We start from the raw sequence: 17476 nt of genomic DNA, 5'->3' as shown, positions 1-17476 counted from the left end.
TTTTTATCGGCCATTTAGGACAAATATGGCAGCCGAACCACGTGACCGATGACGTCATCATTAACATATTTTATTCCCCATGGAGAGTTCTTTACAATGAGCCACGTCTCAATTTTTTATATTCAGCACTTTTGGAGATATAGAGGTGCTAAGTTTTTCGGTTTTTCCAAGATGGCGGCCGAACCACGTGACCTATGACATCATCATTAACATACTTTATTCGCCATGGAGAGTTCTTTGCATTGAGCCATGTCTCAAATTTTTCTATTCAGCACTTTCGGAGAAATGGAGGTGCAAAGTTTTTCGGTTTTTCCAAGATGGCGGCCGAACCACGTGACGGATGACGTCATCATTAACATCTTTTATTCCCGATGGAGAGTTCCTAACAATGAGCCATGTCTCAATTTTTTCTATTCAGCACTTTCGGAGATCTGGAGGTGCAAAGTTTTTCCAAGATGGCGCCCGAACCACGTGACCGATGACGTCATCATGAACATATTTTATTCCACATGGAGAGTTCTTTTCAATGAGCCGTGTCTCAATTTTTTCTATTCAGCACTTTCGGAGATATAGAGGTGCAAAGTTTTTCGGTTTTTCCAAGATGGCGCCCGAACCACGTGACCAATGACGTCATCATGAACATATTTTATTCCACATGGAGTTCTTTACAATGAGCCATGTCTCAATTTTTTCTATTCAGCACTTTCGGAGATATTGAAGTGCAATTTTTTTCGGTTTTTCCAAGATGGCGGCCGAACCAAGTGACCTATGACGTCATCATTAACATATTTTATTCGCCATGGAGAGTTCTTTGCAATGAGCCATGTCTCAATTTTTTTCTATTCAGCACTTTCGGAGATATGGAGGTGCAAAGTTTTTCGGTTTTTCCAAGATGGCGGCCGATCCACGTGACTGATGACATCATCATTAACATCTTTTATTCCCGATGGAGAGTTCCTTACAATGAGCCATGTCTCAATTTTTTATATTCAGCACTTTCGGAGATATGGAGGTGCAAAGTTTTTGGGTTTTTCCAAGATGGCGGCCGAACCACGTGACCGATGGCATCATCATTAACATATTTTATTCCCCATGGAGAGTTCTTTTCAATGAGCCGTGTCTCAATTTTTTCTATTCAGCACTTTCGGAGATATAGAGGTGCAAAGTTTTTCGGTTTTTCCAAGATGGCGGCCGAACCACGTGACCAATGACGTCATCAATTGGGCACAGTCTATTCCAGTGCAAGCCAAATACGTGTGCAAAGTTGGCGATTCTACGTGCAATGGTGTAGACGTAGTGCTTCAAACAGACAGACAAACAGACAGATGAAAAATCGGTCAGAGACCGAGGACTTGCCGGAGTTTACTTTTTTATCGGCCATTTAGGACAAATATGGCGGCCGAACAACGTGACCGATGACGCCATCATTAACATATTTTATTCCCCATGGAGAGTTCTTTACAAAGAGCCATGTCTCAATTTTTTCTATTCAGCACTTTTGGAGATGTGGAGGTGCTAAGTTTCGGTTTTTCCAAGATGGCGGCCGAACCACGTGACTGATGACTTCATCATTAACATATTTTATTCCCCATGGAGAGTTCTTTACAATGAGCCGTCTCAATTTTTTCTGTTCAGCACTTTTGGAGATATAGTGGTGCAAATTTTGGCCATTTTTCCAAGATGGCGGCCGAACCACGTGACTGATGACGTCATCATTAACATATTTTATTCCCCATGGAGAGTTCTTTACAATGAGCCATGTCTCAATTTTTTCTGTTCAGCACTTTCGGAGATATGGAGGTGCAAAGTTTTTCGGTTTTTCCAAGATGGCGGCCGAACCACGTGACCGATGACGTCATCATTAACATCTTTTATTCCTGATGGAGAGTTCCGAACAATGAGCCATGTCTCAATTTTTTCTATTCAGCACTTTCGGAGATCTGGAGGTGCAAAGTTTTTCCAAGATGGCGCCCGAACCACGTGACCGATGACGTCATCATGAACATATTTTATTCCACATGGAGAGTTCTTTACAATGAGCCATGTCTCAATTTTTTCTATTCAGCACTTTCGGAGATATGGAAGTGCAATTTTTTTCGGTTTTTCCAAGATGGCGGCCGAACCAAGTGACCTATGACGTCATCATTAACATATTTTATTCGCCATGGAGAGTTCTTTGCAATGAGCCATGTCTCAATTTTTTTCTATTCAGAACTTTCGGAGATATGGAGGTGCAAAGTTTTTCGGTTTTTCCAAGATAGCGACCGATCCACGTGACTGATGACGTCATCATTAACATCTTTTATTCCCGATGGAGAGTTCCTTACAATGAGCCATGTCTCAATTTTGTCTATTCAGCACTTTCGGAGATATGGAGGTGCAAAGTTTTTGGGTTTTTCCAAGATGGCGGCCGAACCACGTGACCGATGGCATCATCATTAACATATTTTATTCCCCATGGAGAGTTCTTTTCAATGAGCCGTGTCTCAATTTTTTCTATTCAGCACTTTCGGAGATATAGAGGTGCAAAGTTTTTCGGTTTTTCCAAGATGGCGGCCGAACCACGTGACCAATGACGTCATCAATTGGGCACAGTCTATTCCAGTGCAAGCCAAATACGTGTGCAAAGTTGGCGATTCTACGTGCAATGGTGTAGACGTAGTGCTGCAAACAGACAGACAAACAGACAGATGAAAAATCGGTCAGAGACCGAGGACTTGCCGGAATTTACTTTTTATCGGCCATTTAGGACAAATATGGCGACCGAACCACATGACCGATGGCGTCATCATTAGCATATTTTATTCCCCATGGAGAGTTCTTTACAATGAGCCATGTCTCAATTTTTTCTATTCAGTACTTTCAGAGATATGGAGGTGCAAAGTTTTGCCGTTTTTCCAAGATGGCGGCCGAACCACGTGACCTATGACGTCATCATTAACATATTTTATTCCCCATGGAGAGTTCTTTACAATGAGCCATGTCTCAATTTTTTCTATTCAGTACTTTCAGAGATATGGAGGTGCAAAGTTTTGCCGTTTTTCCAAGATGGCGGCCGAACCACGTGACCTATGACGTCATCATTAACATATTTTATTCCCCATGGAGAGTTCTTTACAATGAGCCATGTCTCAATTTTTCTGTTCAGCACTTTTGGAGATATAGTTCTTTACAATGAGCCATGTCTCAATTTTTTCTATTCAGTACTTTCAGAGATATGGAGGTGCAAAGTTTTGCCGTTTTTCCAAGATGGCGGCCGAACCACGTGACTAATGACGTCATCATTAACATCTTTTATTCCCCATGGAGAGTTCTTTACAATGAGCCATGTCTCAATTTTTTCTATTCAGGACTTTTGGAGATACAGAGGCGCTAAGTTTTTCGGTTTTTCCAAGATGGCGGCCGAACCACGTGACCTATGACGTCATCATTAACATATTTTATTCCACATGGAGTGTTCTTTACAATGAACCATGTCTCAATTTTTTCTGTTCAGCACTTTCGGAGATATGGAGGTGCAAAGTTTTTCGGTTTTTCCAAGATGGCGGCCGAACCACGTGACCGATGACGTCATCAATTGGGCACAGTGTATTCCAGGTCAAGACAAATATGTGTGCAAAGGTGGCGATTCTACGTGCAACGGTGTGGACGTAGTGTTGCAAACAGACAGACAAACAGACAGACAAACAAACGAACAGATCAACATACTTGCCGGAATCTTTTCCGGCAAGTAACAAACAGACAAACAAACAGACAAACAAACGGACTCAAATGCAATACCCTCTCTTCAGGTGATAAATAATCCTTTTTTTGTGTTGCATCAACATTCTCGTTACATGTGTACAGTTTGGGAATGTGGAAAGAGGGGATGTTGAGGATCACGTTGTGAATGCAATTCTTACTCACCGTTCATAAGGTCGAGTATGAAGCAGAGTTTATCCTGCGTATGGAAAGCGTACGTCATACACACTATGAAGGGGCAATCCTGTTCATAAAAAAACACAAGAGAGACAAGAGTAAAACACAAGAGAGACAAGAGTAAAACACAAGAGAGACAAGAGTAAAACACAAGAGAGACAAGAGTAAAACACGAGAGAGACAAGAGTAAAACACGAGAGACAAGAGTAAAACACGAGAGAGACAAGAGTAAAACACAAGAGAGACAAGAGTATAACACAAGAGAGACAAGAGTAAAACACGAGAGAGACAAGAGTAAAACACGAGAGAGACAAGAGTATAACACAAGAGAGACAAGAGTAAAACACAAGAGAGACAAGAGTAAAACACAAGAGAGACAAGAGTAAAACACAAGAGAGACAAGAGTAAAACACAAGAGAGACAAGAGTAAAACACAAGAGAGACAAGAGTAAAACACGAGAGAGACAAGAGTAAAACACAAGAGAGACAAGAGTAAAACACAAGAGAGACAAGAGTAAAACACAAGAGAGACAAGAGTAAAACACAAGAGAGACAAGAGTAAAACACAAGAGAGACAAGAGTAAAACACAAGAGAGACAAGAGTAAAACACAAGAGAGACAAGAGTAAAACACAAGAGAGACAAGAGTAAAACACAAGAGAGACAAGAGTAAAACACAAGAGAGACAAGAGTAAAACACAAGAGAGACAAGAGTAAAACACAAGAGAGACAAGAGTAAAACACAAGAGAGACAAGAGTAAAACACAAGAGAGACAAGAGTAAAACACAAGAGAGACAAGAGTAAAACACAAGAGAGACAAGAGTAAAACACAAGAGAGACAAGAGTAAAACACAAGAGAGACAAGAGTAAAACACAAGAGAGACAAGAGTAAAACACAAGAGAGACAAGAGTAAAACACAAGAGAGACAAGAGTAAAACACAAGAGAGACAAGAGTAAAACACAAGAGAGACAAGAGTAAAACACAAGAGAGACAAGAGTAAAACACAAGAGAGACAAGAGTAAAACACAAGAGAGACAAGAGTAAAACACAAGAGAGACAAGAGTAAAACACAAGAGAGACAAGAGTAAAACACGAGAGAGACAAGAGTAAAACACAAGAGAGACAAGAGAGACAAGAGTAAAACACAAGAGAGACAAGAGAGACAAGAGTAAAACACAAGAGAGACAAGAGAGACAAGAGTAAAACACAAGAGAGACAAGAGTAAAACACAAGAGAGACAAGAGTAAAACACGAGAGAGACAAGAGTAAAACACAAGAGAGACAAGAGAGACAAGAGTAAAACACAAGAGAGACAAGAGTAAAACACAAGAGAGACAAGAGAGACAAGAGTAAAACACAAGAGAGACAAGAGAGACAAGAGTAAAACACAAGAGAGACAAGAGAGACAAGAGTAAAACACAAGAGAGACAAGAGAGACAAGAGTAAAACACAAGAGAGACAAGAGTAAAACACAAGAGAGACAAGAGTAAAACACAAGAGAGACAAGAGTAAAACACGAGAGAGACAAGAGTAAAACACAAGAGAGACAAGAGTAAAACACAAGAGAGACAAGAGTAAAACACAAGAGAGACAAGAGTAAAACACAAGAGAGACAAGAGTAAAACACAAGAGAGACAAGAGTAAAACACAAGAGAGACAAGAGTATAACACAAGAGAGACAAGAGTAAAACACGAGAGAGACAAGAGTAAAACACAAGAGAGACAAGAGTAAAACACAAGAGAGACAAGAGTAAAACACAAGAGAGACAAGAGTAAAACACAAGAGAGACAAGAGTAAAACACAAGAGAGACAAGAGTAAAACACAAGAGAGACAAGAGTATAACACAAGAGAGACAAGAGTAAAACACAAGAGAGACAAGAGTATAACACAAGAGAGACATGAGTAAAACACGAGAGAGACAAGAGTAAAACACAAGAGAGACAAGAGTAAAACACAAGAGAGACAAGAGTAAAACACGAGAGAGACAAGAGTATAACACAAGAGAGACAAGAGTAAAACACGAGAGAGACAAGAGTAAAACACAAGAGAGACAAGAGTAAAACACGAGAGAGACAAGAGTAAAACACGAGAGAGACAAGAGTAAAACACAAGAGAGACAAGAGTAAAACACGAGAGAGACAAGAGTAAAACACGAGAGAGACAAGAGTAAAACACAAGAGAGACAAGAGTAAAACACGAGAGAGACAAGAGTAAAACACAAGAGAGACAAGAGTAAAACACGAGAGAGACAAGAGTAAAACACAAGAGAGACAAGAGTAAAACACAAGAGAGACAAGAGTAAAACACAAGAGAGACAAGAGTAAAACACGAGAGAGACAAGAGTAAAACACAAGAGAGACAAGAGTAAAACACAAGAGAGACAAGAGTAAAACACAAGAGAGACAAGAGTAAAACACGAGAGAGACAAGAGTATAACACAAGAGAGACAAGAGTAAAACACGAGAGAGACAAGAGTAAAACACAAGAGAGACAAGAGTAAAACACGAGAGAGACAAGAGTAAAACACGAGAGAGACAAGAGTAAAACACAAGAGAGACAAGAGTAAAACACGAGAGAGACAAGAGTAAAACACGAGAGAGACAAGAGTAAAACACAAGAGAGACAAGAGTAAAACACGAGAGAGACAAGAGTAAAACACAAGAGAGACAAGAGTAAAACACGAGAGAGACAAGAGTAAAACACAAGAGAGACAAGAGTAAAACACAAGAGAGACAAGAGTAAAACACAAGAGAGACAAGAGTAAAACACAAGAGAGACAAGAGTATAACACAAGAGAGACAAGAGTAAAACACAAGAGAGACAAGAGTAAAACACAAGAGAGACAAGAGTAAAACACGAGAGAGACAAGAGTAAAACACAAGAGAGACAAGAGTAAAACACAAGAGAGACAAGAGTAAAACACAAGAGAGACAAGAGTAAAACACAAGAGAGACAAGAGTAAAACACAAGAGAGACAAGAGTAAAACACGAGAGAGACAAGAGTAAAACACAAGAGAGACAAGAGAGACAAGAGTAAAACACAAGAGAGACAAGAGTAAAACACGAGAGAGACAAGAGTATAACACAAGAGAGACAAGAGTAAAACACGAGAGAGACAAGAGTAAAACACGAGAGAGACAAGAGTAAAACACGAGAGAGACAAGAGTAAAACACAAGAGAGACAAGAGTAAAACACGAGAGAGACAAGAGTAAAACACGAGAGAGACAAGAGTAAAACACGAGAGAGACAAGAGTAAAACACGAGAGAGACAAGAGTAAAACACAAGAGAGACAAGAGTAAAACACGAGAGAGACAAGAGTAAAACACGAGAGAGACAAGAGTAAAACACAAGAGAGACAAGAGTAAAACACGAGAGAGACAAGAGTAAAACACAAGAGAGACAAGAGTAAAACACGAGAGAGACAAGAGTAAAACACGAGAGAGACAAGAGTAAAACACAAGAGAGACAAGAGTAAAACACAAGAGAGACAAGAGTAAAACACGAGAGAGACAAGAGTAAAACACAAGAGAGACAAGAGTAAAACACGAGAGAGACAAGAGTAAAACACGAGAGAGACAAGAGTAAAACACAAGAGAGACAAGAGTAAAACACAAGAGAGACAAGAGTAAAACACGAGAGAGACAAGAGTAAAACACGAGAGAGACAAGAGTAAAACACAAGAGAGACAAGAGTAAAACACAAGAGAGACAAGAGTAAAACACGAGAGAGACAAGAGTAAAACACGAGAGAGACAAGAGTAAAACACAAGAGAGACAAGAGTAAAACACAAGAGAGACAAGAGTAAAACACGAGAGAGACAAGAGTAAAACACGAGAGAGACAAGAGTAAAACACAAGAGAGACAAGAGTATAACACGAGAGACAAGAGTAAAACACGAGAGAGACAAGAGTAAAACACAAGAGAGACAAGAGTATAACACAAGAGAGACAAGAGTAAAACACGAGAGAGACACAGGAAATCAAGCGGCTAACGAAAGCTGTTTGTGAATAAGAATAGAGTTTGATGAGAAAGAAATGGAGAGCAAAGTGAAGACGTTGCGCAGGTTGGTAGAATCACAGCAATGAAGAAGGGATGGGAAAAGAGGAAAAAGAGAAGAATTGAGCGAAGTCGATGGCACGCAGTTGCAAATCTTCCCACCACCCACCTGAAGCTTCCCACCTGAAGCAAAGTTGAAAGATGGCAAAAAGTTCCATCAGGAATTACCCAATATGAAATTTGGAGTTTAAAATATTTTTCCCGTTTTGACCCCTGTGACCGACCCCAAGGTTCATGACGTTTTGACCCGACCCCGAGGCCCCGCCCCTGGAGCATGAACCGGAGGTCAATTTCAAAAAAAATGGCTACACATTTCATGCGGTCCCCAATGTCGATTACAAATACAAAGTTTCATTCGAAGATGTTTAGAAATGTGCCCGTAATAGCATCGCTTGGTGTTTGACCCGTTGACCCTGCAACAGGGGGCGGGGCCTAAAATGACACCGTTCTTGTCCCTTCGTGCCACGTGGTGATCATAACTACCAAGTTTGGTGAATGTCTACCCAACCCTTTAGGAGGAGACGACGTGGCGGACGCAGCCGATTACAATATCCCTCCGTTTTCTGCAAAAAGTGTGGGGATAACAACAAAGTAGTCGACTTGCCAAGCCGATAGAGCCCTCTTGTGAACCCGGAAATGTTGAGTACCCCAACGTTTTAAGTTAGAAATGTACAGTATGGGTCCCCAGCACTTAGAAACTGCCGGATGCTAACTTGCATATGTTGGGCAATTCGCAAAATTAGCATTAATAGCATTAACCCTATCAAACATAGGCCTGGGACACTGAAATTTCTGTTTCGCTCTATTGCTCCGTTTGAATGCTTCGTGTGAGCAAACTATTTGAAGGATCTGTATGAAATTTGGACATAATACACTTAGACAGATATGCTTTCCGTGAGTGTTCTTATAAAAATTTCCTGCGATCAAAATTTCATGTGAAAAAAGGGATGTAAAAGCCGTGGATTCTTTTTCACCCAACATTTTTTTGCGCGGTTAGTGCCCCTACTCTCATGTTGAGCTACAGTTTCAATGTTCTGAAATGCTCTGAAAGAAGTCCCAAGAACTGATGCTTTCCAAGATGCCATCAAACAGAGTGTTTCAACAGCACAGAAGAAGGATGCTGCTTGGCTCTCGCAGCTCCACTCTTCCCCTCTTCCCCTGGACTGGGCAGCCTACAATGTTGTGCAAGATCGCAATGGTGATGACAGTGCTCCAAAGCTGAAGACGATAAGTGTCTTTGGACCACTGCTTGACTCGCCCCCTGCCCACCCTGATACAGTGCTCATTTTCGGTACCATTGATATGGATACAGTATGGATACAGTACCATTGCCTACTTAGACACATCACTGAGGCAGCTTGGCATGAGCCACAGTCATATCACGTTTGACATGCGGCTGTACGTGATCGCTTGCCTGATCAAGTGGAGTGATCTGCAGCGATGGTCATCAGTGGTTCTCAGACCTGGGATGATGCACACTCTCGTGTCATTCATCGGCTCAATCGGACAACTGATGAATTCAACAGGTGTGGAGGAGCTAGTCGGTGCATCATTTGGAGGCCTGAAATCCATCTTCAACGGGAAGGCCTGGCCCAAGGCTATGAGAGCCTTCCGTATGGTTGTGTTTGCTCTTCTTCATGACTTCTTAGAGGAGGGAGAGAAGACTCACGAGCAGATAACGGCATTCCTGGAGAAAGCCAGAGAGCACCCCACGGGCCGGCTATGGATGGATTGTTTCATCACCCCTACCCTAATAGCTCACAGGTTCTGGCGAGCAGAAAGAGAGGGTGATTGGATGCTGCAACAACACTGCCTTGAAGAGATGCTGCCCTATTTCTTTGCTGCCGGTCATCACCACTACGCAAGATGGATCACATGGCATCTGCGCGACATGCAGTACCTTCCTGCTAGTGCCAAGGATGACCTTTACGCTGGAAGCCATGTGTGCCGCCACTCTGATGGTGCAGCTGCAGTGAGTGGACACATGTTTGGGGAGCAGACATGCATCAAGCAAGGGAAGGGAGTAGGAGGCATGAAGGGCATCTCCACCAACCCTGAGCAGGTCGCCGTGTGGATCCAATCTTTCGGCATCTGCTCCTATCTCTCCAAGTCATTGGATGAGATTTACGACGATGCTGAAGCACCGGATAAGACAATGAAGCCCAACAGACACAAAGAAGAGGGTAAAGGACGGCGGGAATTGGACGCGGAGGACCGGGCTAAAATCCTGAGAGTGCTACAGGAAAACTCCCATCCACTCACCATAGACCCTCCACCATATCATAAATGGCCAGGTGGCAGATGAAAAGGTGAATGTGCAAGATGCATTGAAGATCGGACAGGACATGAGCACACTGTTCTCTTCATCACTTCCTGAGAGATTTCATGCGCCCATCTCAAATAAGGTGGTGACAATGACATTCACCAAAAAAAGAGTGAAGGTCAATGCGAAGATCATATGTGACCTTGAGGCGTTGTTTGCTCGGCTGCTGGTGGTGGGGGGCAAGAGAAGAATGGACCTCTCTGCCCTCTTTGACTACGAGCTCGGCCCGGTCCCTGCATCGATCATCGATGAGTATGGATGCCTCAGGAAGGGTAACAAGTCTGTGATCGTCCAGCGTCTTGGAATCCTTGCCCCCAATCCCCACCCACCACATGTTGTACTCGTTGATGCATCGCAGCTCATCTACCACGTGGTGTGGCCATCGTCAGGCACTGTGGCTGACCTCGCAGCCAGCATGGGGCGCCGGCTTAATCGCTACATCACCGAAACATTTGTCATCTTTGACCGGTATGAGCAAGTCTCTGCCAAAGACCACGAGAGGCAGAGAAGAGCTGGGGAGAGCTCAACAGAGTACCGACTCTCACTGACAACCCCTCTACCTAGCCGCGACAAAGTGATGAAGAACAAGACAAACAAACGGAGACTGGGTGAGCTCCTGTGCACACACAGCATCGGAGATCACATCAAGATGGTCAGCAAAGCAGACAGTATTGTCACTCATGACGAGGCTGACGTCTCCCTCATCTCATACATGTTGGATGCAGCCAGTCGCGGAGCTGAAACTGTCCGCATTCTCAGCGACGACACATTGCTGTTTTCGTACTCATGGTATATTGGTGCTGAAAGGTGGGTATCATATGTAACCTGCAGATGGAGAGATGGGATGGCACTATTCTCAACATAAATTCGACAGTAGAGAATCTCGGTGAGCAGTGTCGCTCCATCCTGGCTATGCATGCTCTCTCCGGATGTGACACCACCTCCTATCCCGCGGGGAAAGGGAAGGTGTCCGCACTCAAGGCCATGAGAGTAGTACCTGGTGACCTGCTTCACTTCATCGGAGAGGAGGGAGCTACTGATTTACAGATTACAGAGGCAGTGAGTGGTTTCTTCCTGGCTCTGTACAACGAGAGGGAGTCGGCATCTCTGAACGTCGCCAGATATGACATCTACCGAAAGCGCAAAACCCCCCCAGCACTGAAGACACTGCCTCCTACAGAGCGCAACGCTCTCCTCCATGGACAGCGTGCCCATCTACAGGTGCTGCTTTGGAAAGCAGCAGACTGCCCTGACCCACCAGCTGTGGACATAACAGAGTTTGGATGGAATAAGAAGGAAGGCGAGAAGGGAGAGGAAGTCATCATGCCCATCCTGGATGCAAGCCCCGTTGCTCCTCCTGCCGTGTTGGAAATGATCAGCTGTAGCTGCAAAGCTGGGTTAAAGCCCTGTTTAACAGCAAAGTGCAGCTGCGTAGCTGCAGGCCTGGCCTGTACCAGCTACTGCTTCTGCAAAGGCACTGGTAGTACATGTTGCAACACACTCACACACTCACAGCAAGAAGAGCAATATGACAAGAATGTAGAGTCAGGAGAAGAAGATGAAGACGATGAAGATGAGTTTTAGGATGAGGATATGCTTTATAACAGTGCAGAGTAGTAGAAGTGCAAGACGCTCTTTCTTGATGGAAGTTTTATGTTGTGTAACTAGTGCACATATTTTTCAGCTCTGATAATTTTGGGTATACTTGTGTTTTAATTTTGAGGATATTATTTACCCATAGTCATATTATTCTAGTTTGGTATGGTACTTGCCTTTGTTACCTCTAATACCTGTGAATAAAAGTGGAGCAACAGAGCGAAACAGAAATTTCAGTGTCCCAGGCCTATGTTTGACAGGGTTAATGCTATTAATGCTAATTTTGCTAATTGCCCAACATATGCAAGTTAGCATCTGGCAGTTTCTAAGTGCTGGGGACCCATACTGTACATTTCTAACTTAAAACTTTGGGGTACTCAACATTTCCGGGTTCACATTGCTGGCAAGTAGACAAAGGGTTAGGGAAGATCGAAGAAAGGCCAAGGGCATTTGAATGAAGAAGAAGAGCAGTTTCTGGGAGATTGAGAAGATCAATGCTGGATGAAATGTGCAGGACTTCAATACAGATATTGATTACATATCAGATGCAGATATTGATTACATATCAGATGCAGATATTGATTACATATCAGTTGCAGATATTGATTACATATCAGATGCAGATATTGATTACATATCAGTTGCAGATATTGATTACATAATCAGATGCAGATATTGATTACATATCAGATGCAGATATTGATTACATATCAGATGCAGATATTGATTACATATCAGATGCAGATATTGATTACATATCAGATGCAGATATTGATTACATATCAGATGCAGATATTGATTACATATCAGATGCAGATATTGATTACATATCAGTTGCAGATATTGATTACATATCAGATGCAGATATTGATTAAATATCAGATGCAGATATTGATTACATATCAGATGCAGATATTGATTACATATCAGATGCAGATATTGATTACATATCAGATGCAGATATTGATTACATATCAGTTGCAGATATTGATTACATATCAGATGCAGATATTGATTACATATCAGATGCAGATATTGATTACATATCAGATGCAGATATTGATTACATATCAGATGCAGATATTGATTACATATCAGATGCAGATATTGATTACATATCAGATGCAGATATTGATTACATATAAGATGCAGATATTGATTACATATCAGATGCAGATATTGATTACATATCAGATGCAGATATTGATTACATATCAGATGCAGATATTGATTACATATCAGATGCAGATATTGATTACATATCAGATGCAGATATTGATTACATATCAGATGCAGATATTGATTAAATATCAGATGCAGATATTGATTACATATCAGATGCAGATATTGATTAAATATCAGATGCAGATATTGATTACATATCAGATGCAGATATTGATTACATATCAGATGCAGATATTGATTACATATCAGATGCAGATATTGATTACATATCAGATGCAGATATTGATTACATATCAGATGCAGATATTGATTACATATCAGATGCAGATATTGATTACATATCAGATGCAGATATTGATTACATATCAGATGCAGATATTGATTACATATCAGTTGCAGATATTGATTACATATCAGATGCAGATATTGATTACATATCAGATGCAGATATTGATTACATATCAGATGCAGATATTGAGTACATATCAGATGCAGATATTGATTTCATATCAGATGCAGATATTGATTACATATCAGATGCAGATATTGATTACATATCAGATGCAGATATTGATTACATATCAGATGCAGATATTGATTACATATCAGATGAAATTAAGCTGATCACGAATGACGAGCATTTATCCTCAGTCACACCAACCTCCGACGAAACAGGTAACTCAAGTTTTGTTTCATTTAAAATGTTAACCAAAGTGTCCTCATCGTTGCCAATTTTATGTAACAGGAAGTGCACAAACTTTTCCTGTCTCTTGACCAAGGGGTTATTTCTCAAACCTTTTGAAATACGATTTCATGAGACATCAGTATCCCTTAACAAGGGGCTCCATAGACCCCTAGTTTCAGTGCTCTCACGTCACCATAAAAGTGTTATTGCATCAGTTCAATCCCCTGAATATTTATTCAATGAGCCTTAATTATTAATTAGAATTTTACACTTCCTTTCTGCCTTCTACAGAAAAAACGAATGTTAATACACCTGGTATGTTTTATACAAGGAAATTTTGACACATGATGCATTTAAATATTTTTGTCCGCAATCGACTGAACCATATCTGCACCGTAACACACACTGCACAACACAGTGACCACACAACACCTGCAACGAAGGCTTGGACGAGCAAATTAGTCCTCAACAAACATGGCGACCTATACCCTAACCACTCAACTGTTCGTGCACAGAACATTACACAAATAAATCTGGGGATTAAACATTCCAATCACGTGTAAATCCACATTTGGTATCGAAGTGCCAAAAGAATGCCCCTTGGTAATTGGTACCAATTAAGGTGCTTTCCACTGGCACTCAAACATCTCTGCATTTCTTTCATGCTCTGTGATGTTGTGCTCATCAAAGCATTTCCCTGTACATGTCATAGCAAGAAAGGCTCTTTAGCTAACTTCCCTAGAAGGTAAGGGTCAAAGTTCAATAGCGTGGGTGAAAGGCTCGGGTTTCGAACGCCATTCGTATTCCTCACCCCAGTGCTCACGTGCGATAACATTATTCTCTCGTTCAGTGCCAAAGTCTCCCCTTGTTTCATCTTTATCCTCTTCTTATCCAAGCACTTCATTGCATACCTGTGCATGGAAATAGGAAATATGGAAGGCAAGATAAACGTGTGAATATATATATTTTTTAAATACTTGCATCAATATAAATAAGAATAAAATAATTAATTTGAAATTAAATAAAGGAATAAATAAATTATATAATTGACAAATACGTGCTGCACGATGTGTGACCAACAAGCGTCTTATGCCACACAAAAGCTATGTCTATTTCCTTATTACAGCACTTTTAGGACACAGAGGAGCTGTAATAAGGGTGAAACATGTCTGCAGGTATGTTACATTCCCTGATTGGGGCGTTTAGAACCATCGTCCATCCACAACCATCGTTGCGATATATGACAGGTTCGACGATATGTTTGCCCTGAGCGGCATAAAAATCAAAATGGCGGTGCGTGGAGTCGGCCGTCGTACGCCATAATGACATCACACACGTAATCACATCACTCCAGTCATGTGACCAAATCCTCAGCTCTGATTGGTGTACATTTGTGAGGGACATACACTTCCGGTCAAAACTTTTAGAACACCTCAATTTTTCCAGTTTTTATTGAAATTTACTCAGTTTACTGTCTCTATGTACTCTGAAATTAAGCATAGAACAAATAAACAATTGGAGATAAAAAAGAAATCATAGAATCATTTTGTTTAACAAAATTTAATTTAAATTTTAGACTCAGCAAAGCAGCCACCTTTTGCAGATATAACCGCGGAACACACTCGTGGCATTCTTTCTACAATGGAAATCAAATATTGTTCAGGAAGTTCTTCCCAACACTGTTGCAGAAGTTCCCACAAATGTGTTGCACTTGTAGGTTGCTTTGCTTTCACCCTTCTGTCCAGTTCATCCCAAACCAGCTCGATGGGGTTTAAGTCTGGAGACTGTGCTGGCCACTCCATGATTTGAAGCCGACCGTCTTGTTCTTTTCCTCGAAGGTAGTTTTGACATAGCCTGGAGGTGTGTTTAGGGTCATTATCTTGCTGTAGGATGAACCCCTGACCAACTCGGCGTATACCAGAGGGTATTGCATGGAGCTGCAAAATGCTGTGGCAGCCCTTTTGGTTCAGGGTGCCAGTCACTCTGTGCAAGTCGCCGACTCTGGATCCTGCAAAAGAGCCCCAGACCATCACGCTTCCTCCTCCATGTTTGACAGTTGGTGTCGCACACTGAGGAACCATCCTTTCGCCAACTCGACGGCGTACAAAAACCCTGCGTAATGAAACAAAGATTTCAAATTTTGATTCATCGGTCCCTGGTGTAATGCATCGGTTGTAATGCCCTGGTGTTGGGCTAGCGGCTAGGGTGCCAGCTTAGGATCCTAGGATCCTGGGTTCGAATCCCGGTCGATCGCTGAATTAACGCCAGGGGGGTTGACTCAGCCTGTCATCCTTCCGAGGTCGGCTAATTGAGTACCAGTTCACTGGTAATTCCCTGCTTGTCTAGACGGGTCAAAATACAACCAGAACAGCCGTACCCCAAAAAAATTGCAAATTTTAGTTTTATTGCATTTCCTTATATTTTAAGACTTACTTAGGAACATATCAAAAGTTGGACAGAAATGGACCATGGGAAAGCAAAAATTTTTGACATGATAAAAATGTCACAAAACCATGCACGAAACCAAACCAAAAACCAAACCATGCACGAAACCATGCACAAAACCAAAACCATCTTACACGTCAGGTTGTTGGCAAGATTGTGGAAGTTGACCCTGGGTTTCAAGAACAAGTGGCAGAACTGGAGCAACTGTACATTTCCCTGGAGACTGTCGAAAGTGACACTATAGAGTCTGTGTTGCAATCAGAGTGCATTCATTTCATTGACAATAGATTGAATCAGGAAAGGAATAAACTTGCAAAGGACTCGAAAACCAGTGCACTTTGGATCAACTACCAGCGTATGTTGGGAATTGCAAGGGCACTTGTGGCAGCTGATCGGACGGGGTCCTGGGAGATGCATCTCCAAGCCATATCAGCTTGCTTGCCGATATTTGCAGCTGCTGGCCATCCCAATTACCTGAAGTCAGCTCGACTCTATCTCGAGAAGATGCTTGCGTTAGAGGATGACAACCCTGAGGTTCATCAGAAGTTCCAATCTGGTTATCATGTAATCCGGCGCAGTGACCAATACTGGGCTGGCCTAGGCTCTGATCTTGTGATAGAACAGACATTAATGCGCTCACTGAAAAGCCAAGGGGGGCTGACTCGAGGAAGTGGGATGTCAGAGCACCAGAGAGCAGTTTGGACTCTGTCTTCAACCATATCGTCCTCCTACAACCTTGCTATGCAAGAACTGACCTCGAGTAGCTACTCAACAAGTGAACAACATAAGGAGTTGACAACATCCAGGGTGAGTCGAGATGAAGCTGATCGTGGCAAAGTTGCCGAAAAACTGGACAGCTTCACACCATTTTCTGATGACAAGTCATTGCGCAATATCATCACAGGGGTTACTGCAAATGAGGATGTCAATGTTCATGACCTATTCAAAGTAGGTAGTGACATTGTCAAGAAGATGGATGATCACCCAGCTTACTCCTATTCACACAAAAGGAGTTCTAAAGCCAAGACACTTGCATTCAGCAGGGCAGTCAAAGTTGCTGAGGACCGCACAATAGATCCAGCGTTACTATTCCAGAGGTTCTTAGTGGTGTCACAGACGGGAGATCTCCAGATAGGTGAAGTGATGAAATATGAACTCTGCCCATACCCAATGTCTCTTTTTGAGGCAAAAAACATCCTGCGCCAGCCAGATAAACCACAGTTGGCGGAGGCAATAAGGAATTATGCTACAACCAAATCTGA

At 42.0% G+C, this 17476-nt stretch overlaps 1 protein-coding gene across 1 annotated transcript in view; it reads right to left on the bottom strand.

The window, feature by feature from the left end:
* The window catches only part of LOC137425669 (G protein-coupled receptor kinase 3), a 93013-nt gene that overhangs the window by 33238 nt on the left and 42299 nt on the right, over nucleotides 1-17476 (bottom strand). Inside the window, exons 9-10 of the mRNA XM_068114315.2 lie at nucleotides 14581-14680; nucleotides 3907-3985 (exon numbers count right to left, since the gene is read on the bottom strand). Of these exons, the coding sequence (XP_067970416.1) occupies nucleotides 3907-3985; nucleotides 14581-14680 (179 nt within the window). The remainder of the gene's footprint in view (nucleotides 1-3906; nucleotides 3986-14580; nucleotides 14681-17476) is intronic.

The sequence above is a fragment of the Myxine glutinosa genome, chromosome 4, assembly GCF_964187855.1.
Source record: "Myxine glutinosa chromosome 4, kmMyxGlut1.1, whole genome shotgun sequence".
Classification (NCBI taxonomy): Eukaryota; Metazoa; Chordata; class Myxini; order Myxiniformes; family Myxinidae; genus Myxine; species Myxine glutinosa.
This window is presented reverse-complemented; position numbering and strand designations above follow the sequence as displayed.